Here is a 24,506-nt window from a genome sequence, read left to right on the forward strand (position 1 = left end):
TTGTTGCACATCATTATTCCTGTCTTGAGTTACAACCTTCCCTGAAGTTTTACCCTGCAATATAACATCAGAAATATTAGTACTACCCTTTAGCCCTGCAGGGCTAGGATTAATATCCCTTGGTATAAAGGAATCAGGATTAGCAATTTTTATTGAAACAGGTTCATCTTCTTTGGGCATAGGAGGCCCATCATAGTGTGAACCACTCCTGAGGGTAATTGCAAACGCCTGATCTGTGGGTTGTACTGGTTGCGATGGTAGGGCTCCTTGTGGGCGAACCTGAAGAGCAGCGGCTAACTGTGCAATTTGAGTATCTATGACTTTATTGTGGGCTACAATCGAGTCAATTTGTGAGTCTCTACTCTCCATATGCTTTTGCATACTAGTTAACATCGCTCTAATTTCTGATAAAGCTGGGTCAGAAGGTGGTGGAGGAGTTTGCGGTTGGTTTTTCTGGCCAGCATTGGGATGGTAATATTTCTGCTGAGGTGGTGGTGCTGGTTGTTGTGGAGGTGGAGGTGTGGGATTTTGCACATTACTGCTCCTATAGGAAAGGTAAGGATGGTTCCGATACCCGGGATTATTATAGGTGTTGGAGTATGGGTTATTTTGCTTGATGGACTGAAAAGCGTTGACCTGCTCCATAGAACTCCTACACTCATGTTCCCAATGACCTACAATTCCACAATTTTCACAGAAAGCATCATTAGCATTATTATCAATTGCAGAAACATTAGTTATTTTAGAATTAGCAGTAGTAAGGTTATCCAATTTCTGACAAATAGAGGTTAATTGAGATTGCAAAAAGGATACAGAATCGACGTGGTGTTTTCCCTTGTTTGCAAAACCTCTAGGATTCCCATATTGGGAATTATGGATCGCCATATCTTCAATAACCTGACCTGCATCATCAACATTGAGGTTCATAAACCTCCCATTAGCTGCAGAATCCAAAATTGCTCTAGAAGAATTTCCGATCCCATTGTAGAAAGCTTGTATCAACTGCCACTGTGCTAAGTTATGATGAGGGCACTCTCTCTGCAGGTCTTTGAATCTCTCCCAAGCTTCATATAGTGACTCATCTGGCTCTTGGGCGAAATTTTGAATTGCGCTTCTCAATAGAGCTGTTTTCTCTGCAGGGTAATACTTGTTATAAAAATTCAAAACAAGAGTCTCCCAATTAGTAATGCCAAGTGCAGTTCTATTTAAACCATTAAACCACAGTTTAGCTTTTCCACATAAAGAGAAAGGAAAGAGAATCTCCCTTATTTGGTCTTGCGTGACCCCAGCTTGCCGTATAGTGTTACAATATTGACAGTAGTCAGCAATGTGTAGATTTGGGTCTTCACCCTTAGCTCCACTAAATTGCTTCCTTTCTATCATCGTGATGAACTGGGGCTTGATCTCGAATTGAACTCCCTCAAGATCTGGCGTAGGAGAAAGGTGGGGAAAATGCGCCAAAGATGGCTGAGAATAGTCGCTGAGCTTTTTAGGTGGATTTTCTCCCATCTCTAATTCTGATTCTGAAGAAGTGTCTGGATCACTAGAATCAGATGAAGGGTCTCTAGGAATTTCACCACCAGAACTCGCCAGTATTTGCTTGTATAAATTCTTTTGCCTATGGAAAGAGCGCTCGATCTCAGGATCGAAAGGAATGTAGCCTGATCTGGAACACCTGGGCATAAACAAAGAACTAGACAACAGATATGAGAACTGTCCCAAAAAACTTATGTTCTCCGGGACGAAGGAAAATAATCTAGACTACAAAAACAATTAGAAATAAAAAATATAACCGTTTCCCCGGCAACGGCGCCAAATTTTGACAGGCTAAAGTCGCATCACCTAATCAAAAGTAATTACCTAAGTCCTCTAACTAAAGTAGATAGGGAAGTAGGGTCGAATCCACAGGGAAACTAGTCTTTCTATTTCTAACTAATTAATAGCAATCTAAATTATTAGTAACAATTTGTTGTGATTTAAAGATTATACTACGAAGAATATAAGTAGGGAAAATAAAATAAGAGGAATCAATGAATTAAGGACCTAGGGCATAGGTTCACCAATAAATAATATTCCAGGGTAAAACATAATAACCAATCATTAATGCATCAATTAACCAGATAATAAAGGGCTTTCGCTACGTATTACAATCACAGAATTAATCTACCGGTATTAAATCTCATCTCTCGAATCTCGACTTAACCATTTATAGATTAACCTGCCTATTGAAACTAGACCTAAACATCAATTCTCATCTCTCGAATCTCGAATCAATATTGTCAAACTCATGCATAAAAGATCAGGCCTAATCTAGTCACAGAGCATTAAATCAATCAATATGAAATTAATATAGCATTGATAATTAACAACAATAAATTACCCCTTCATATTATTTATGGATCCCCATAAACCCTAGAAAAAGAACTACTCACACATAATTAAATCTAAACTAATCAAAGCAACAAAATAAAACATGATAGAAGGAATAAAATAAATAACTGAGATTAAGAGAAAAGAAATCGTTACCAAAGTAATCAGAATAAAGAGTTGAGTAAAGAACAAAGTATATAGTGTAGAGAGAGAAAATAAGCTTAAGTAGAGAGAGAAAATCTAAGAGAAAGAATTACCAAAGTAAAGGAAGAATAACGAAGTGTAAAAAAGGAATCCTAAACTTGCTTAACAAAAACATATTTATAATAAGCAAGAATCCTAAACTAAAACAAACTAAACGATGCTTAAAAGATCTATCAGAGACACGCGCCCGACCGGGCGCCACACCGCCCGACCGGGCGCGCCTTTTTGTTGCGATATAAGTCTTCTTTGCCCGATCGGGCGCGCCATCGGGCGAACCATCGGGCGGACCACCGGGCGGACCATCGGGCGGACCATCGGGCAGACCACCGGGCAGACCACCGGGCGGACACCCTTGGGCCGCTTGGACTCCTCGTTTAGGCTCGTAACTTGGCCCAAACCAAATATCCTCTTTGGGGCTTTAATCATTCGGTCCAAATGCCTCGTCTTCACACAAGTCGAGCCCTTATTCACCGGTTTGATTACTCTAACCGATCTTGGGCTACGAAAGATGGCCGTGCTCCTCTAATGCTCGTAGTTGCTCCATAAAATCCCGGGAAAGTACTCCAAAGGTGCAATTCCCTACAAAACTCAACCAAAACTACGAAAACACTAGAAAACACATATTAGTAATAAAAATGGCTCTAAAGAGCCAAAAACACTACTAATAATGACCAAGGGACGAGGGTAAAATACTACATAAACTAGACATATCACTCCCCCTTGCTCATCAATAAAGAGTTGTCGTTGCGCACTTCTTGTTGCCATCTCCCTACTAGAAATTTGTTGCCTTGGAACCAAGAACTCGGCATATGGGTCATTTCCCAACCCTAGTCTTCTACCAGGAGATAGAGCAAGATCAATTTGCACCGGATCTATCTCCTCGAGCTCTATCAATTCTGATTCTTCGGAAGAAAATTCTTCATTCCCAGAGTGAAAATGGTCACTCTCATTGCTCTCCGGCGATGAGGAGTGACCCTCGAAAGGATGTTCCGCTTCGAACACATCTGCTTCCCTTGGAACCCTCCTATACAAGGGATTATCTTCCGGGTGGTCGTGGTGTCTCAAGTCCACCCCGGTGTTGCGAAACCTATACCAATCAGGCAACCCACGGATGAAGTTTGAGTAGAATGGGTATTCTCTAGGGCCGTAGAGAACTCTTATCCCCTCAGCTTCTACCTCGTCGAGTCTTCTTCTCACCCGTCTTCTTGCCGTGACTGGGTGCAACTTGCAGCGAGAAGTAGCATGTCCTGCACATCCACAAAGCTTACAAAACCTATACAAACCCTCATATCTCAAATATACCCATATCACTCTATTACCCTCCAAGGGTATAAAGCACCCCGGGATTAGAGGGATCGACAAATCCACAAGAACCCTAGCTCTGAGTTCAGCTTGAAGAGGTAGCCCTTCCCCTTCAAGATCCATCTCCTCGATGTAACCTACATGCCTGAAAATTTGCCTCGCCCAGCCTTACGTGAGATAGGCTAGAGGCAATCCGTAAACCCTAACCCACATTCTTGTAAGAGAAAAACTCATTTGCTGCGGCACGTAGTCAATTTGGTATTGCCTCAAATTGATGATTCTTCCATCAATAATCGCAGTGCTTACTCGAACCAATTCCCGTTGATCTTCAATTGTACTGCACTCGAATAAGAAATAGGGTCCTGATCTATAAACCCTTATTTCTCCATTCCTTATCCACCTTGCATTTACTACTTGTTGTACAAAAGAGACAGGAGGAGGGTGAGGACCTACGAATAGGCCAATCACACTCAAGTTGAAGTTAATGTTAATATTATCAGCGTCAAAATCTGGAGGATTTGGGATTAGAGGTCCCCCTCTTAGATCTGCATTTTCACGCTCATTTGGTGATTGATTGCTATTGCTCATGTTAAGACAAGAGGAATGAAAGAATAAGAAGTTAAGAAGAGGGAATAATAACGAAAGAAACTGGAGAAAAAGACAGAAGAAGAGAATGAGGAGTTGAGTTATAATTGCTGCAGGTTCATTCTCATTTATACAAAAACCAGAAGTTCTTGGGGAGGGGGTAAAATTGAGCGTGGGGAACAGGAATTTGTTGTAAACAAACACAATTAAATAGCTAGCCGCCTCTAGCTATTCTCACTGCACCAGTATAATCGTTGGGCATTAATTGCTGCAAGAGTATTGGCTGCATGAACGGAAAGGTGGCGCACAACCTTTCTTGGTTGAGGGAATTGATTGGGAAAGGTTGCAGCCTTTACTTGGAATCCGAGTGGTTTTTGTGTTTAACAAGAAAATTTTTTGGACATAGAAAAGGATAGTTAATCCAAAACAGAAGCAAAGAGATTGTAAAATCTCCTACCTAGATGCTATGCAACCTTTCTTGTTTTAATCAACTGAGCAAGATCAATAGAACTGCAATAGTGCAGCTGATTCAGACCTTGATGCCTGAAGAACCCTAGCAAAGCTAGGAAGAACTCACCTTTAGTGAGAGAGGCTCTCGATTTTAGAGAGAGAAAAAAGATGTTGGTTTTAGCTATACTTTTTAACATCAAGGTGTGTCATACTCATGCTTTATGCTCTCTTTCTTTTGAAAACAAAATATTCCTATGTAGCTAGTGAATGACAATATAAATTTGCACCAAAAAATGACAATATAAAAAACAAATTTAACTACAGTATGAGAAGATTGAGTCGATAATTAAATGTTTAGTAATCTATAGATAATTTTATCCATGTTCACAACCTAAATCTTGTACATACATTTTACTAAAGATATGGGTTGGTGATCTTGAATGATAGATGGGACTAATGAAGTTTTATATGTTTGAACGATGTATTATTCGAAAAAAAAAATGTATAAATATCTGCGCTTTAATATAGAACGAGGGAAAAAAGGGAATGAATTTTAAGTTTTAATAAGAATATAAGTGTATATAATCAACAAGTGGAACAAGCATCAATTCTAAATTTCAAAATGCTCAACTTATATTAGTGCACGTTTATTTAATCATATTTCTCAAATGTTTTAGCGTGACTTTAATTTGTAGTAATTAATTTAAGCTACACTTTTCTGTCTTCTCACAAACATGAAGCTTAGCTTGCATAATTATCAAGATTTAAGAATCCCTTATTTCAACAAGCAATATTTGTACAAAAAAAACATTTTTTTACAAGTATAATATATCTTAGTGTTCTTAGCTTATTTAATTTATATTTTCACTTTTTTCTACTTTTGGCAAGGAATTTTTACCATTCACAGCTCACCTGACCTACTTGCAATGAGTTGATATAGGTTTTACCCGAACATCTTGCATTATTGTTTGTTCGTTGTTCAATTATTGGTTTTTATTCTCCCTACTTGTTGCCTAGTTTTTACGATACCATCTTTTTCTTATTGTTAATTCCTATACAAATAAAAAGTATCAAGAACATTAAGGAACATATTTTCTCCATTTCTTTTTAGTTGACATGTTTCTTTAGTCACGTTTACCAATGCACAAATTCAATTATTAATATCTTTAATTACCGATAAGAAAAAATTATAAATAGTTGATATTTTGAAAATATATATTGTGACGAATCTAACAGATCTCACTTGACTATATTTTTTTCACACATAAATTACAAAACATGGTCAAAGGGAGGTGCGTGAATACTGAATAGTGCTAAAATCAAAATGTGTCAGCTAATAAAAAACGGAGGTAGTATGTAATACCATGTATGCATGTAAGCCAATCAAGTACCACGTACAAAGTACTAGCTAGTTACATTCGATCTTAGTACACGTTAGTTAAGCTATAAGATTTAGTACAAATCTTAATTATTAGTGGTCTTTTCATCATGATTAGTTGCATGTATGCATGGCTTATGTTATGCGGGTCCTATAAGTTAAGCTGGCTAGCACTCCACTAATTAATACTCCGTACTTCGTATTAATCATCATGTATGAGACAGACTCCAAACTTTCTTACTTATAGAATAAGCTAATACAAATACAATTAATCTATAGAATTAGTTTATAAAATACGAAATGCTCTAATAAATCATTATTATAATTAGTTTATACTTTATATCATTGATACTATGAGCATTATGTATATACTACATACGTATATATACTTGTATAAGTAAAAAATGCATATACTACATACGTATATATACTTGTACAAGTAAAAATATTGGTGCATAAATTAATTGATTAATATAGGAATTCTCTAATTGAAATCATATTCGACTAAATACATGTCTAATAAATGAGATTTGTAACCATTCTCCTTGAACCACGTGGCAGGTAATTTTTTTTTTTTTTTTTTGAATAAATCACCTACATACGTAACATTATACATAAACAATTAGGCACTTCCACTTTCTTAAACTTTAATTATCAATACAAATATTGTTGGAATTTAATTTATACTCCGTATTGACATATATCGGTTTAATATAACAAACTCTAGATTATGTTTATTTTAAGTACACAAGTATGATAGATGTAAGATCCGAACTTATTCCCTCAAACTTACAAGGATACAACATAAGATTATTATACATATCATCGTCTATAACCAACTTGTTTGGCTAGTCGATAATATTAGGTCCGCCTTTTCTAAAGACACAAATTCGAGTATATATGGATTATTACAGTACTCTCTTTATTTTTAAATATTTGTTCCATTTCTATTCTTTAGACTATTCATTTGTTCTACTTTGACTAATATTTGTGATTTATACATAAGAAATAATATAGTCTTGTGGGTATTTATTGGAATCGTCACAATGAATAAATTATTAATTTTTATTATTAGAAATTATATTTATTGATAATTAAAGATATAATTGATCAAAAAATAGTTTCGGCATACACGCCCAAGAAAATTGGAGCAAGTTTAAAAACGGAGGGAGTACTTGATAAGAGGTAAAAAGGCGATAAGGGGGATATACACGTTGGATTATCCCAATTGAAATTTGACAGAGAACTGGTGCACTGACGTGTGACGTCGCAATCAAAGAAGAAAGGGATACCCCCCACCGCAAAAAACAGTACAAATAAAAGGGGTCAGTACTAGTAAAGCTGTTAAAGCAGTGTAAATGTTGTTTAGTAGTGATGGCTTAATCATGTGTGCTACTACATAGTAATGCCTTGCTTCCAACTTTACTCAAATTTTCAAATATTTCTCCCTTGCTTGGTTGCTTAATCTTTGGTTTCTGTCATTATGTCAACTACGGAGTAAGAACTCTTTCTGTCTCTAAAATATTGTCTTATTAGTAGATTTTAGTAAGTTTTTTAAATTTGGTCCGTAATTATTCCGTATGTTTGTTTATTCACTGTCTCTCTTACCTATGACTTAGTCAATTCATGTGCCCAATTTTGCTCAAGCTTTAAGAAAGTGATAATCGAAATATGGATCCATCTTTAATGAATAAATTATGGGACATGAATTAGCTTGCATTGCTTTGGTTGTTGGTTAGGTTTAGCAATGATTATGTGTCATGGTTTTTCAAGCTTGGAGATAGAGTAAAAGTTATGCCTAATTAGTTTAAGGTGAGAGCAATCAACCAATTTTAGTGGAATGGATTAGGCTTCTTGCGCCTAGGATATTTGTTGAGGCATAGTCTTCCCAAACAACATATATATATTATATAAGTGTTCCACATTGATAAAAGTTAAAAGAGTTAAACACTTTATTATAAGGCTAGGGGACTATATCTCTTATTGCCATGTGATTTTGGGATGGAACCTTCTTCAACTTATGAAGTAGACTCTCTCTTTAGTTGTAGGTGCGGCCTAGACCAATTTGTCATAGGGTGAAGGTAGATCCATAGATGATCCATGATTGTCCCATTGCTGATGTTTATATTGATCCCTTTAAATGTTAATGTTATATGTATGGGTGAACTAATAATCCATTGAATAATCTTTGGTCATTAAATTTGACTCAATTATACCATAAATTAAAGAATTTGAAATAAGGGTTTTTTTTTTTTTTTTTTTTTTTAAACCATTTGGCAGAGGATTTCTCAGCCCGATTAGCTTGAGTTATTTATCACTCTAGTAATTTGACTAATTTCCATTAGCCGCATCAGGTTGTTCATAGTGGCTTGGCCGCTTGGGTACTCATCTCTCTCTTTTTTTTTTCTTTTTTTTTTCGGACGGGGGGTTGGGTTGGGAACTCATTTTAGGCCTCGTTCTCTTCACCTTAATTTTGCTGAACTGAAATTATTTTTCCTGAACTGAAATTATTTTTGTTGAACTTAAATTATTTTTACTAAACTTAAATTAATTTTACCGAACTGAAATTATTTTTGCTGATTTTCTATTATAATTCTTCTTTAAGAAAATTGAATTTTACTGAACTGAACTTATTTTTACTGAACTGAAATTATTTTTACTGAACTGATGTTAATTTTGCTGAACTGAACTTAGGGCCTGTTCTCTTACGTTGAAATTCAGTTCAGCTCCTAATTTCCTTCTCTTATAAAATATTCATTTTAGTTCAGTTCAGCTCATTTCAGTTCAGCTGAGTTCAGTCAATGAGAACAGACCCTTATTTTTACTGAACTGAAATTATTTTTACTTAATATTATTTTTTTAAGGTGAAGAGAACAAGGCCTTAGTGCCAACATATTTCTTCATAACAAGCGCATAAATTCTAAAACTTTGTTGGTAAAAATTTACTAGTACTTCTTAGTTGGTATTAAAATGACTACCCACTAAATGCAAATTAAATGGCTGTTGTAATTGAGTCATAAGTTATCAAGGAACCTTGTCCATTGGACAATGACTCAATCAACAATCTCCAAGATCATTGCAAACACTAGCCATTAGTTTATACATTTTACCTACCACCTCTGTTTCATATTATTTGTAACGATTTGATATAAAATAAAGAGAAAAATTGTTTAATTGTTGTAAATAATATGAAACGAGGTAGTAAAAAAAAAATCACAACTAGTATTTGGGCCTGGACAATGCCCTAAGTCATTACATGTGGTTAACCATTAGTAAACATCTAACTATGGCTCAGTTTTCTATTAAGTAAATATGTTATTCACATTGTCATTCACTACATATTAGAGTAATTTTTTGTAGGAAAAATCAGAAAAAATAATCTCAACTATCATTAATTTTGGTAGAATAATCCCAACTTTGGATTATTGTGGAAAACTTCGAATTTTGGGGAGTCTTTTTTTTCTTCAATCTCAAACCAGTCAACAAAAGTCAATGACTTGTTGTAACAGGTTATGTGCCACATGTCAAGCTGCAATTGGTCAAAAAAAAGAAAAAAAAATTGATTTAAAAAAATAAAAATAAACCTAGAAACCCTCTTTCCTATAATTTTGCAAAAACTATACTCTCTCTTTCCTAGAAACCCAGCCCATGACCATTAAAAAGAAAAGAGGCTTTAAATTAGATAGTTGGAGCCTAAACTATCCTGAATGTGTGGCAGTAGCACAAGAGGGATGGAAGAAAGAGCAACGGGGCTCTCCAATGTACAGCCTTGCTAGGAAGATCAATGAATCCAAGATAGGAATTAAGCACTGGACGCTGGATAAGAGACGTGAATGGAATGGCAATTGGGATAAATTTGAAGATGATTTACTTGAAGCGCAATTACTACTTGAAAGCGACGGGAAGGCGGAAGATTTTATAAGAATTAGCAAACAATTAAAAGAATACTCTGAAAATATGGCTTGTTTTTGGAGACAAAGGGCGAAGCTTAATTGGAATTACGCGGGGGATACTTGCTCCAGATTTTTCTTCAATTTTGTTAAGGGAAGGAAGGCGCGGAATACAATCGAAGCTATTAAAGATGATAGTGGTGAGTGGGTTACAGAGGAGGGGCAATTAGCAGAAATGGCGACTGCATATTTTAAGAACCTGTATTGTTCTACTGATCCTGCTGCTTCAGCCAATCAAACTGATATTAGCTGCAGACAAATGGAGGTCGAGCAGGGAACAATGGGAATTTCAAATTCACTCTCGGAGGATCAAAGGGACCTGCTCTCTAGACCTTACTCTAGCAGGGAGATAAGGAATGCGCTTTTTGCCATGAAACCTTGGAAGGCGCCAGGACCAGATGGTGTTCCGGCTGGTTTCTACCAGAGAAATTGGACATGGGTGCAGGACGATGTCATCAAAGCAGTGAAATCAGCTCTAGCTTCAGGTAATATTTTGCGCGAATTTAATTTCACTAACATCGCCTTAATTCCAAAATGTGATAATCCAGATTCAATGGATGGATTATTAAGGCCCATTGGACTATGTAATGTTATTTACAAGATCATCTCTAAGTGCATCACTAATAGACTTAGAAAGGTCATTAATGATTTAGTTGGTCCTTTCCAAAACGCTTTTGTTCCCGGGAGGGTCATCTCGGATAATATTTTGCTCGCTCATGAACTTTTGGAAAACTTAAGGAAAACTAAGAAAGGTGTGGTGGGCAAAATTGCTATAAAGACGGACATGAGTAAAGCGTACGATAGAGTTAAGTGGGATTTCCTGGAAAAGGTTTTGAGTAAATTTGGTTTCCCTGTTTTGATGATTAAAACCATTATGAGTTGTGTCTCTACTGTGTCTTTTTCGGTGATTATGAATGGCAGTACTCAGGAACACTTTAGACCTCGATGTGGGCTTAGACAGGGTGATCCACTTTCACCCTATCTCTTTATTTTGTGTATGGAAGCGTTATCTGGTTTAATTAGGAGAGAAGAAAGGCGTGGAAATATTGGTGGGTTGAAAGTATCTCAAAGAGCCCCTAAAATTAGCCACTTATTTTTTGCCGATGACTCGGTCTTTTTCCTCAAAGGGAAGGAAAGCAATGTTGTTGCCCTCAAGGAAGTCCTGGACATATATTGCAAGGCCTCGGGCCAAATTATCAATGATACCAAGTCCATTCTGCTGGCTAGTCCGAACTCAAGAGATAAGGATGTTAGCAGTTTTAGTGAAATTCCAGGCATTAATGTAAGCACTAATTTTGGTATTTACCTTGGCATTCTGGCTGATTTTGGTTCATCAAAAAAGGAGATCTTCAGTTTTATGATTAACAGGGTGAAACAACGGCTAAATGCTTGGAACTCCCTTTTCCTTTCTTCAGCAGGGAGACTGACACTAATTAATTCTGTCCTTTCCAGTCTAGGTACTTATGTGCTTTCGGTTTTTAAGTGCCCCATGAGTATTCTCAAACAAATTAATAAAATGGTTGCCAAATTTTGGTGGCTGGGAAATAAGGATTGCAAAGGTGTTTATTGGAAAAATTGGAAGCATTTGACAGCACCAAAAAAAGAAGGGGGCCTCGGTATCCTTGATGCAACACTTTTCAATCAAGCCCTGCTAGCAAAGCAAGGCTGGAAGATCATCATGAGGACGGATTCTTTATTAAGCAAGGTTTTCATAACAAAATATAACATTAACAAAGGAAATGTCTTCGACAAAATTTGGGATAATCACAAGCAAGGCTCTTGGGGGTGGAATGGGATAAGATGGGGATTACAACTCATTAAACAAGGTTGCTCTTGGTCTATAGGGGATGGGTGCTCTGCTAAAATTCACCATCCTTGGGTCCATGGGTGTGTGCCGGGTTGGAATGGCGAGTTTGTAAACACAAATGCTTGTGTTGCCTCTCTTATTAACGAGAATGGTGGCTGGAAAATGGATGAATGTGGGCAGTTATTCGATCAGCAAACTGTTGAGATGATAGGAAAAATTCCAATTATGAGTAAGGGCTATGATGATTTGCTCATATGGAATGGGGATAGTAAGGGTGAGTACACTATAAGGAGTGGTTACAAGCTCCTTTTTCAACTTAATCATCCTTCTTTTGACAATCAACTACCCACTAAGAGAGTGAGTTGGGAAAAATTTTGGGATTACCCAGGAACACCAAGACAGAAGATTCTGTTATGGAAAATTTTCAAGAATGCTCTCCCAGTTGGTTTTGAAAGGAAGAAAAGAGGTCTTGGCAATGATCACTTTTGTAAACTTTGTTTTGATGTGGATAACATGGATAACAATCATCTGGAAACGCTAGAGCATTTGTTTAGAGATTGCATTTTTGCTAGACATGTGTGGAAAGGGTGTAATTTAGGTGTAAATGTCAACTATCAGCAGCACATTCCCATCTCTAGCTGGGTGCAAAATTGGCATAACATACTTTGTGCCAAGGGGAGGGGTTTGGAAGAGAGCTTCCACATGTTTCTAGCTGGTATTGAAGGCATTTGGGAAGCAAGGAATAAGCTGATTTTCTCCAAATCAAATCAGAGTGCCTGGGAAGCTATCAAGAAGATGGAAGCTAAGGTTTTTTGCAGACTCTGGCCCAGCAATGAGGTTACTGCAGGTGAGCTGGAGCTTGCTAGAGAAGTCCCCCCTGGTTTTGAGTCAAGAGGTTGCAGCAGGGAGAAGCAGAAGATGAGCAGGACAGTGACTTTGATTCAGGGCAATAGTGATTGCAGGAAGGCTAATCTTGAGATAAATTGCATCAAAAGTAGGAGCAGGACAACATGGTTCTAGGAGATTGAGCATCAGGATGGCTACTGCATTCAGAAAGAAGGAACAATTCAATCAGGTGATAAGGTGCAGGATTTGGTATCTACCCTGCAGGAAGGGATCAGTGAAGCACTTCACAGGAAAATATGGCACTTGCAGGTCTCAGTCAAGGATAACAGGTTAGCTGGATGGCTGGATGCAGATTTTAAGGGTGCTCTTCATGTGAGGGAGAAGATATGCAATATCAGGAGCAGCTTATGTTATTTTCATTGTTTCACTATAGTTTCGTCTGTTAGAAAGTATTACATTTCTGGGGAGTGAGTCCCTTTTGATCAGCTGTCCAAAAAAAAAAAAAAATAGTGCTTAGCTTGTTTATTATCTTTTTGGTCTTCAAGATGTATCTTTGACCATCAATATCGATCTTAATCACAAATAAAAAAAAACATTATAAAACATTGATATAACAAAACTATACATTGAGATGTCTAACGATAATATCACATGACTTTGTATATATATATTAATTGGAATTTATGGTCAAAATCAATAGAATTAGGCACTAAATTGTGGGATTTATACTCTATCATCCCCCTCACATGAAAGACCTTTTGGACTTGAAATGTGGATGCAACACAGGCCCACCCATACCTGGTGCGAATTAATTCCACTTTAAAGGAGGGATGGATGAGATTCGAACCCGTGACCTTTGTGTCACGCTGGCTCTTGATACCATGTTAGAGGACCAACTCAACCAAAAGCTTAAACTGAGATATGAAATATTCCTTTGTTGGAATTAACAACCATTAACAGAGGAAGTAATACGGAGTACAAAGTAATTACTTACCTAATTATCATAAACTCAGTATAATACTTCCTCCATTTCTTTTTAGTTGACACGTTTCTTTAGTCATGTTTGCCAATGCACTTATTCAATCATTAACTAGTGAATAGCCCGGGCGTTGCCCCGGATTACTACTTTTATAGTTGTGCAACTGTTAATTTTTTAAGAGCATCTAATAGTGTGTATGTAGTATGTGTCTTCAATACTTTATAATACAATATTATTTATTGTGCAAGGTTAAAACATAATTGACAATTAGTGTAGATGGTTGAACAATAACCTTTTTTTTAAGAGGTCACGTGTTCAAACCTTCTCATCCATATATTTTTTTCAATATAGTTGAGATAACAAAGAGTATTGTTGTTTGTGTGGTTGACGTGGCATATTAAGGTGTTGAGTGGATGACGTGGCATACTAAGAAATTGAGTAAGTGACGTGGCGAAATAAGGGAGTCTACGTGGCGCATAGACGTTTTTAGTAACGCCTTTTAATATATTAGTATAGATATATGTAATTATCCATAAGCAAAAATTATGAAAAGTTGATATTTTGAAAGTGTATAACGTGACGAATCTAACAAGATTTCACATGACTATATTTTTCATTACGTATAAGCACAAAACACGATCAAAGAAAGGTGTGTGAATAGTGCTAAAGTTAAAACATGTCAACTAAATAAAAACGGAGGTAGTAATAGAAAATAAAAGAGTGAACTTCAAAGAATAGTGCTTTTTTAAAAGCATTTTGAAATTATCATATTAAACTCAATTCCGTGTAATGCCTAAACTCAAAATGCCAGCTTTTACATAATCAAATAAAAAATATAAAAGCCAAAAAGCTAAACACCGGCACCCTAAGGTGGACTTTAGGTTAGATAGGGGTGTTTGTTGCAACTACAATTTGCTTCTTTATTCACTTCTTCTTCTTGACCCATTTTTTTAAAAATCATTAGTGGGGTTTAACCTTACATCTTGAGATGACATCTTGGCTTGTCATTCAATATGGTGCATCATTAAAATTTAGTTTTCAAGGGTTGATATATGATGTTGTTATTCTTAAATAATAAAGACATTCAATCGATCACAACTCACTTACACCTCTGTAATTGTATAGCGTGATTCGCTATCTCTTTGTCCCTATTTGTTTGTCTTATTAAATTTGACATATTTATTCTTTTGTTTAAAGTAATGATAAGAAGGGAAATGATAATTAATGTGTTGGTATATGATTCATCGTTAGAGTAAAATTAAAAAGTAGAAAAAAATAATACATACCTTTAGACTTAGGCACGTAATGTATATTTAGACTATAAAAACTTGTATACACATTCCCATTTAATCTCTTTTGTGGTAGAAATCAATGAAAACTCAACAATGACCTCTTTAATTAATGAAATTAAACTGCATTCGTCTTCCTCATGACATTTGATTAAGAGCATGTTGTATTCAAAATTTTCCTTTTCCAAATCAAAACTAAAGATGTCACCTCGTATTAGTCGTATACACAGATGAAGACACAATAATATCCAAAGACAAGGGTAACATGTGCAAGTTAAGCCAATAAACGACCCCTCCAAACATAAAGGTCTCTCACAATATTAATCTAATTGCATAATAATGAGTTCATATAAGTGAAAATCAGAAAAAGTATACACAAAATAAGTTAAGGGCATGTTCTATTCACCTGATTTTCACTTATCTTACATATTTTAGTTGTAATTTGAACTTGGGTAATCCATATTGAAATTTGTTTTTCCTAATTTTGACTTATTCGAACTTATCTGACTTAAAATAAGTGAAAATAAGATAATTGAACATGCTATAATGATCCTCACTAAAAAAAAAAACACACACACACATGACTTGATAATAAAAAGCTAATCGATGCCCACATATTACTAGGTAACGCTTGCAAATGGACGAACATACTCTCGCGTGCATTCCATATTTCCATGTTTCATCTCTCTAACTCAGGGCCTGTTCACATTTACTGAATTGAGTAGAAGAACTGATTGGGGCTAAACTGAACTGAATAGATCTGAAATGAAGATTTTATAAGAAAAGGAAATTAAGAGCTAAAGTGAACTGAATTGATTGGAGCTGAATTGAACTAAATCAAATTGAACTGAGATTAAGCTGAAGTGAACAGACACTCAATCTAACATTATCTGCTCACAACAAACCACCACTGACCACCATCGGCCAAAGGCAAGTTCATCGCCGGTGTTAAAGTTGTGTTTTTTTTTATAATTTTTGTATTGAGTTAAATCCCGGTGACACATTGTTTAACATTTGCCACCTATTATTCGTCCGACAATCATTATTATTTATTTTTCAAAAAAAAAAAAAAACAATATATATCCTTTATCCATGATATTATCTCCCCCTCAATTTAAAAATAATTTATTTGGACGTAATTGACACCGATAATGGCTTGTTGCTAGCAGACATTTTCACACCCATATTTATTCTCCTATAATAAACCCTTTTATTTCATTTTTATTTTTACACTATATTACTGGTAATACTATACAGTACATAATAATTGTACCACCTTTTTTATTTTTATTTTCATATCATATGCTTAGTATTTTATTTTTGATTTTTTTTGGTTCTTTGATTTTGTAGCAGATTCTTCTTCAAACTCTCTCTCTAAATAATAATACTTCCAATTCTTCTTACCTTCCTTACTTTAGCTTGATTTGTGTAGATTTCTCTAAGTGTCAAAATCTGCAACAACCCACCACATGTTTGATTTATTGCTCCCAATTTTAGTACCTTCCTTAGGATAAGCTTAAGATTTCCTTGTCAGATTCCTACTTTTTTTCATCTAAAATTTTCTAGTTTCTGCTTCAATTTGATCAAAAACTTGTTAATTTATCTGGGGTTTGCTTGAATTTGTTCAAAATTGTGAAATTTTTTGGGGATTTTCCTCATTTCTTGATTTGGGTTGTGGTTGTTTGCTATTAGGATAAGCCCAAATTCTGTCTGTTTGGTAAAGGAAATTTGGAATCTTTTGTTTCTGGGATTCCTTATATTTAATTTTATTTTTGGGTTTAAATTTGATGAAGGATAAGTTAGCATCTTCTTGTATTTTCTGCTATTTTACCAGTTATTTCTGGAAAAAAAAAGTGGGTGGCTAGCTTAATTTTCTTCTTCTACCCTTTAATTTTTTTTCATTTTATTCTTGTCCCTCTTTTTCTGGGCATTTATTCTCTTCAAAATTTGAATAGTTTTTAATTTAATCATCTTTCTCTCTCCTACTTTGGGAGCTGAGATTACTAGTAGTTTACTATACAGTGGATGAGTTTGTTACATGTTCTTGGTTTTGGGTTAAAAGCAGGACATGTACTATTACTGTTATGTTGTTGGTTTATCTCTGTGATCCCCATGAATTGGCTGATTAATGGTGGTGTAATGGACGGCAAGCCTTGTTTGCTTGGCGGCGGCGGCAGTGGTGGTGGTGGTGGTGATGGTAAAGTGGTGGGTGATTGGTGGTTGAATATCGCGTCGAATAGCCGTATGATCCACCATTACTATTACCAATATATAGGGTCAATGAAGTTGAGGAAATCATGGTGGAAGAAGCTTTTGGTTGCTTGGGTAGTATTTTGGATCATATTTTGTTTTGGGGTTTTTTGGTTCATGAGTTCATATGCTGTTGAAAAAAGGAAAGAAAGCCTTGCTAGTATGTGTGATGAAAGGGCTAGGATGTTACAAGATCAATTTAATGTTAGTATGAATCATATTCAAGCTATGTCCATATTAATTTCCACTTTTCATCATGGCAAGTATCCATCTGCTATTGATCAGGTATACTATTCAATGAATTCTATTTTTTTTTTACTAAATATTTGATGATTTTGTTTTTGATTTTGTAGCTCCAAGTATGTATCTGATTCAGCTTTTTTTTTTTTTTAATGATTATGTTATAAGTAGGAAATTAGGAATTATGGGTGTATTTATCATGTATGTGGGCAAATTATTGAAAGTTTTTGCAGTGTATTATGATACCTGAAAATGATATTTTTGATGGGGGGTTGAGGTGTAAGTTTTACTCCTGAAATTGTACTTCTGCTGTCAGCAGAGCTAATGGCCTGTGGATGTTGTGTCCGTTTTGTCGGATTTAATATGAATTGCTGGTATTAGGTCATTAGATACTAACTAAGGTGAACTTGGCAAGGGAAAGCTTTTCACTTGGGTAACCTGGATGAATAGATAGAATGAGTACACATTCTTTATGATTGAAGTATATGGTGCTACAGATTGAAGTGTGCGGGTGATTGGGAAAGCTTTTGCCTAAAGAGTTTGTTATTGTGGTTGTAGTATAGCTCACACCGCCTCAGAGCTTTTATTTTTATTTTTTCTTTGTTAATTTGAATATGGTCTTTGTTCCTTTAAGTTAAGTCCGATAGTATGCTGTTATGGTTTCATTGCTAGTATTAGACAATTAGTACCTAACTAAGGTCAACATTGAACAGAAAACTTTTGCAAGATACACTGAAAGAACTGCTTTCGAACGACCTTTAACAAGTGGTGTGGCATATGCTGTAAAAGTGCTCCATTCTGAAAGAGAACAGTTTGAGAAGCAGCATGGCTGGACTATTAAGAGGATGGATACTGTTGAGCAAGAACCTGTTCATAAGGATGATTATGCCGTGGAAAAGCTGGAGCCTTCTCCAGTTCAAGAAGAATATGCCCCTGTGATATTTGCACAAGATACCATTTCTCATGTTGTTTCTGTGGATGTGCTTTCTGGGAAGGTATGCTCTCATTTATTGTCTTTTCGTGTTGCTTGTAATTATTTGATCTCCATGATACATGTATATCTTGAACTAACATGGAGTGGCTGATGCTGGTCTTTTAAACCCAAAGGCTTCTAAGTAACCAATTGCTTGCCTATCTGATCTCAGTTGTTTTGTATTTTGATAGGAGGATCGTGAAAATGTTTTGCGTGCAAGGGCATCTGGAAAGGGAGTTCTCACTGCCCCTTTCCCACTGCTCAAAACTGGCCGCCTTGGAGTTATCTTGACATTTGCAGTTTATAAAAGAGATCTTCCTTCAAATGCTACCCCAGATGAACGAATTCAAGCTGCTGATGGGTATGCCTGCGACTAATAATCTTATACGCTAAATGTAGCACCTTCTTTCTATTTGTGAGCTCCCAGAAATAAAATATCAGTTTGTTTCATGTGCTGTGCTACAAACATCAGATGACTACGATCAACAGGAAAAGTGAAAAGAAAATTATTCCATAGATGTCTCAAGCTGGAAAGATGATAAATGCTAAAATCTTGATAAAATTGCATGACAGTTAAATAATTATGATACATTGGTACTTTTGTTGAGTGGAACAAGGAAACTTTTCTAACATTACATAAAAAGATCACTTCAAACAGATAATAATAAAAAAAAAATTTAGCTCCCTATTAGAATGGTTAGAAACTAATGAAGCATCAATACTAACCCTGCTTAATATTTTGGTAAACCTTAGGCGTGGTTGTGTGATGCCTTCTTGCTCATAGTAATAGATGCGCTTTCTTTATTGTGTGAGGGTTCACAACATGTTGAATTGAGTCATGGTTGCTATTGTGGCAGCGGCCACAAAACAGAAGAAATCACATTTGGTTGTATTTCACTTCACAGCATGAATTGGCCATACCAAAATTATAACTTAATCATTTTAACCACCTTTTTTTTGCATTTTCCTTTCAGAATTGTACTTCTAGTTGTAGTTATTTACTTATTTGTAAAGAAAATAAGAGGTTCTTAGTGTCTACTGTCCAGCAGCTTCCATAAACAAGCGTAATGGTTACTAACTTACTATTGACAATGGCGGCTTTAACTACCCAATAATGTTGCAGTGTCATTCTGGAAAACGTACTATGTGCCAACCTGTCATGTAGCTGCAATGTGAAATTCCATGGTGTATTGGTCTATATTTCAATCAGTGCCAGTGAACCATTTAGGCATGTAGTAATTGTGTAGAGTTGTAAGTTCCACCAGAGTGAGATGTATTATGGATGATAACGTCCTATGTTTGTGGCAGGTATCTCGGAGGGGTCTTCGACATAGAATCACTGGTGGAAAAGTTACTTCATCAGCTTGCCAGCAAGCAGACTATCCTTGTGAATGTGTATGATATAACTAATCTGTCGCACCCGATCAGCATGTATGGTTCAGATGTATCTAGTGATGAGTTGGAGCACGTCAGCCCGCTAATCTTTGGAGATCCTTTTAGACGGCATGAGATGCGCTGTAGGTGAGAATACATGGTTTCTATATTGTCGTTTGTAAAGATGTGTCAGTGTATGGCACTGCAGTTTGCACATTACACAAGTAGCAATTTCTAGGGCTTCAAGCTTACCTGTGAGGCTGAGCTCGTGACTTGTGAGAGAATGTATTGAAACTTTTGCTATTTGAATAAGACTTCAACTTTAGATTTCATTGGTTTTTACATATTTGTGCAGATTTAAACAGAAACCACCTTGGCCATGGTTAGCCATTACGACTGCTATTGGGATACTAGTTATTGCGTTGCTTGTTGGTCATATTTTTCATGCAACTCTAAATAGGATTGCCAAAGTGGAGGATGACTATCTTAAGATGACGGAGCTTAAAAAACGAGCTGAGACTGCTGATGTTGCAAAATCACAGGTACACAGTTCTCTTTTGTGTAACTCGTATACAGAAATTCATAAACAATTTCTATTGTGTCTAGATCTGATCATGCTTTGAACATCCTGCAGTTCCTTGCTACTGTTTCTCATGAGATCAGAACCCCTATGAATGGTGTTCTAGGTAATTGTTGTCACAAATGTTAAATGTTATCAACATGTTATATGAAACTGTGAATGTACAATTTGAGTAACTCATTTCAAAATTTCAGGAATGCTTCAAATGCTTATGGACACCGACTTGGATGTGACTCAACAAGATTATGTACGGACAGCTCAAGCCAGTGGAAAGGCTCTTGTTTCTCTTATCAATGAGGTTCTTGACCAGGCAAAGATTGAGTCTGGTAAACTTGAGCTAGAGGCTGTTACGTTTGATCTGCGAGCAATTCTGGATGATGTATTGTCCCTCTTTTCGGGGAAATCTCAAGAGAAAGGAATAGAGGTAACCGCTGTTAACCCTTTCTACCCTTGATTTATCTTGTTTGCAGTGCCCATGTCTTCCATTGAATTTTCTTTTGGGATTCAAATTTAACACACTTCAACTTTTGGTATTCTAGCTTGCAGTATATATCTCTGAGCAAGTACCAGATTTGGTTGTTGGTGACCCGGGAAGGTTCCGTCAAATTATGACAAATCTAATGGGAAACTCAATCAAAGTAAGTAACAAGTTGCTGTCCAAGTTTCCTTTTGTTATATAACATTCCTAAGAATGTTTGCATATAAGTATGGAAATTTGATTTTAATTGTAATGAACCTTAATACTATGCAAGTCAATTCTCTGTTAAATCTGACAAGTCTCAGGAGTTTCCTTTAGAATTGTTTATTTAGCTAAAGAAATAGCATAACTTTGGTGTATGATCACTTAGCTTGAGTATTTCTTCATTGTGCAGTTCACAGAGAGAGGACACATTTTTGTGACTGTCCATCTCGTGGAAGAGGTGAGAGATTTTATAGAAGTGGAAACCGAGTTATCATTAAGGAACTCCTTGAGTGGCTTGCCTGTTGCAGATAGACGGAGAAGCTGGGCTGGATTCAGAGCTTTCTGTAAAGATATACCTAGTTCATTATCATTGTCCTCCTCCAACAGTCTTGTCAACCTAATTGTCTCAGTTGAAGATACTGGTTGTGGCATCCCTGATGAAGCGCAGTCTCGTATCTTCACTCCCTTCATGCAAGTAGGTCCTAGAAGTGGAGGCACCGGGATAGGACTGAGTATAAGCAAGTGCTTGGTTAGCTTGATGAACGGGGAAATTGGATTTGCTAGTGTGCCCAAACTTGGTTCTACCTTTACATTCACTGCAGTTTTTAGCAATGCTAACTCGAGTTCAACCAAGAAACAACCGACGAAAAACCAAAATAGTTCAGCATCGGCTGAATTTCAAGGCATGACAGCATTAATTATAGACCCAAGACAAGTTCGAGCGAAGGTGGCTAGATATCATATGCTACGACTTGGTATCAATGTTGAAGTAGCTCCAGATTTGAACCAAGGTTCTGTTATTATCAGTACCGGAAAGCCATGCATTGATATGGTGTTTATCGAGCTTGAAGTGTGGAACGAATACCTCAAAGATGACTCTTTATCTATCAATAAATTGAGACTTGTCAAGAATGGGACAAAGCTACCTAAACTTTTTCTTCTAACGAATAGTATCAGCTCCGTTAGAACTTCAAACTCTGGTACTAGTGATGTTGATACTCCTTGTATCATCATGAAGCCCTTGAGGGCAAGCATGGTGGCTGCGTCATTGCAACGAGTGATGGGTGTTGGGAAGAAAGGTAATTCCCCCAATGGAGTGTTGCCGACATTGCCACTCCAGCATCTTCTTCGTGGGAGAAAAATTCTTGTAGTAGATGACAATACTATTAACCTCAAAGTGGCTGCTGGTGCGTTGAAGAAGTATGGAGCTGAGGTGGATTGTGTAGATAGTGGGAAAAGAGCCATTGAGAAGCTCTCTCCACCACATCATTTCGATGCCTGCTTCATGGACATCCAGATGCCAGAAATGGATGGGTATGTATCTTTCTACTGCAACCATGAATGTCTTTCTTTTACCATTTTGTATTCGAAAAACCAAGCCTTTGCTCCAACGTCATACTACCTGTTGTTCTAAGATATAATTTGTTTTACCTAGTTGATTTGATCCTAAGTCATTCTAAAAATCTAACATGCCGATGTGATTTTATTTGTAACTATGTAGTCTCTATAAAATATTAAATGTCACTTTACAAGATCTATGCAGCTTTACTCAATTATACTACTTAACATGTGTGAATTTCGATAGCGCAATCTATATTTTGGATAAGATAGAATATTAAGAATGGAGAATAGTAAGAAAGACAAATAGTAAAAGTTAGATAGAAACACCTCCAAAGGACCTTAGTCATATCACTAAACGATGATTTCATAGGTGCTATTTGAACTCTGACTCTGTCCCATAGAATTTTTCAATTTTCTAATCTGAAATCTTCAAGTAACTAGTACCATGATGTATCCAGAAAGCTGTTCTTTTGGATTTTCTTACAAGAAGTGTTTTATCCTACTACATGCAACTGTTTGTCTGATGTCTTGGAATCTTTCTTTTCCGAATTCCTCTATGCAGATTTGAAGCTACTAGGAAAATCCGTGAAAAAGAACACTACATTAATGAGCGTATCCATCATGGTGAAGAAACTGCTGGCACCTATAAAAACATTTCAAGCTGGCATGTGCCTATCTTGGCCATGACTGCAGATGTTTTCCAAGCAACACATGAGAAAAGCCTTGAGTGTGGCATGGATGGATATGTCTCAAAACCATTTGAAGCAGAACAACTTTATCGTGAAGTGTCACGCTTTTTCAATAAGAGTTCGGAGCAATGAGTAAGCCTCTTACCTTCACAGGAAGTTCCTCAGATGGCATAAGCGCAAGCTTCTTGTCTGTTGGATGCTTTGGGCTTCATAAGCGGTCTTCTAATTTGCATATAAGTAAGTTTCCCGGAACACGCCTAGGAACTTGTTTTAGCATTCTTGTTCATTTTTAGTTCTGAGTTACTCCTGCCATTCTGACCACTGAACTTTATATATTCCATGTTAATGGTCACCTTGAATATCAGTATACTATTCCTAGCAAAGATTAAAATACCACTGCAATGTTGTTATTAACTTCGTAATCTGTGTGCATAACCGTAATGGACACTTATTTGGGAATGAGGAGCGTATGTTAGAAAACTAACATCAAATTGTATTTTGCGGTTTCCAGTTTTTAGTTTCTGATTCTTGGAATTTAGAAATCCAAAAAAAGTATCAAATTTTTAACTTTATCCATTCTATAGGGTTTTGACAGTATCCATTCTATAGGGTTTTGACAGTATTCAGATGTATTGTATTAGTGTTTATCTCATTCACTTACATTTTTTTTTTGTTCCATAAATTGCAGAAAATGATTGATTTCAATTTGAGAATGGGATACACACCATACTTGATCGGTGACGTTTGGTTGCTCTTAGTAGTCACATTCCTGACACATTTGTAAGATTCTTTCCGACGGGAGGCATACGTGTAGGATAATATCCCCATGTAAGTGAAGAGCTTTTCTTGAGCCTTTTTTCAGAGTTCATAGCTCCTCACGATGGGCTTTGAAAGGATTTGCGTGACTCGAGTTTGGTGCCATAATCCTCATTTGGACAGTATTTGTTTGTATCATAGCTTAGCGTTTGCACATCAACACAGCGTGTAAAGAATGCACCATGTATAGATTACTCGAAAAAATAAGACTTAGATATCCTGTCATATATTATCACATTTCCTTCACTCACTAATTGTGATGGGAGGGATTATAGTATTATAATCACCATTGAATGTAAATTATTAAACGTGTATGCTGATTAAAGTTTGTGAGTTGTATATATCGACTTTTAGTTTTATATAATGTGAGTATACTCCGCCACTCTGGTGATTTTCTTCTT

General features: G+C 36.3%; 2 protein-coding genes and 1 non-coding gene across 3 annotated transcripts; all 3 read left to right on the plus strand.

Annotated features, from left to right (window-relative positions):
• The first annotated feature begins 1,015 nt into the window (after positions 1 to 1,015).
• LOC145603253 (small nucleolar RNA R71) lies at positions 1,016 to 1,122 on the plus strand. The gene has a single exon (XR_014104778.1). It is a non-coding gene; the product is annotated as a small nucleolar RNA R71 (small nucleolar RNA).
• Positions 1,123 to 9,937: 8,815 nt separating this feature from the next.
• On the plus strand, positions 9,938 to 13,363 carry LOC145600789 (uncharacterized). The gene is made up of 2 exons (XM_081656652.1): positions 9,938 to 12,976; positions 13,067 to 13,363. Exons 1-2 carry the CDS (start codon positions 9,938 to 9,940, stop codon positions 13,361 to 13,363), a joined length of 3,336 nt encoding a protein of 1,111 aa, XP_081512778.1.
• Positions 13,364 to 16,362: 2,999 nt separating this feature from the next.
• On the plus strand, positions 16,363 to 24,506 carry LOC145600079 (histidine kinase 3-like). The gene is made up of 11 exons (XM_081655930.1): positions 16,363 to 17,695; positions 18,364 to 18,645; positions 18,815 to 18,984; positions 19,932 to 20,144; positions 20,353 to 20,539; positions 20,632 to 20,683; positions 20,772 to 21,001; positions 21,117 to 21,215; positions 21,450 to 22,573; positions 23,163 to 23,526; positions 23,978 to 24,506. The coding sequence occupies exons 1-10, from the start codon at positions 17,186 to 17,188 to the stop codon at positions 23,419 to 23,421; spliced, it is 3,126 nt and encodes a 1,041-aa protein (XP_081512056.1). The 5' UTR covers positions 16,363 to 17,185; the 3' UTR covers positions 23,422 to 23,526; positions 23,978 to 24,506.

Source organism: Chenopodium album, chromosome 21 (assembly GCF_948465745.1).
Source record: "Chenopodium album chromosome 21, dcCheAlbu1.1, whole genome shotgun sequence".
NCBI lineage: Eukaryota > Viridiplantae > Streptophyta > Magnoliopsida > Caryophyllales > Amaranthaceae > Chenopodium > Chenopodium album.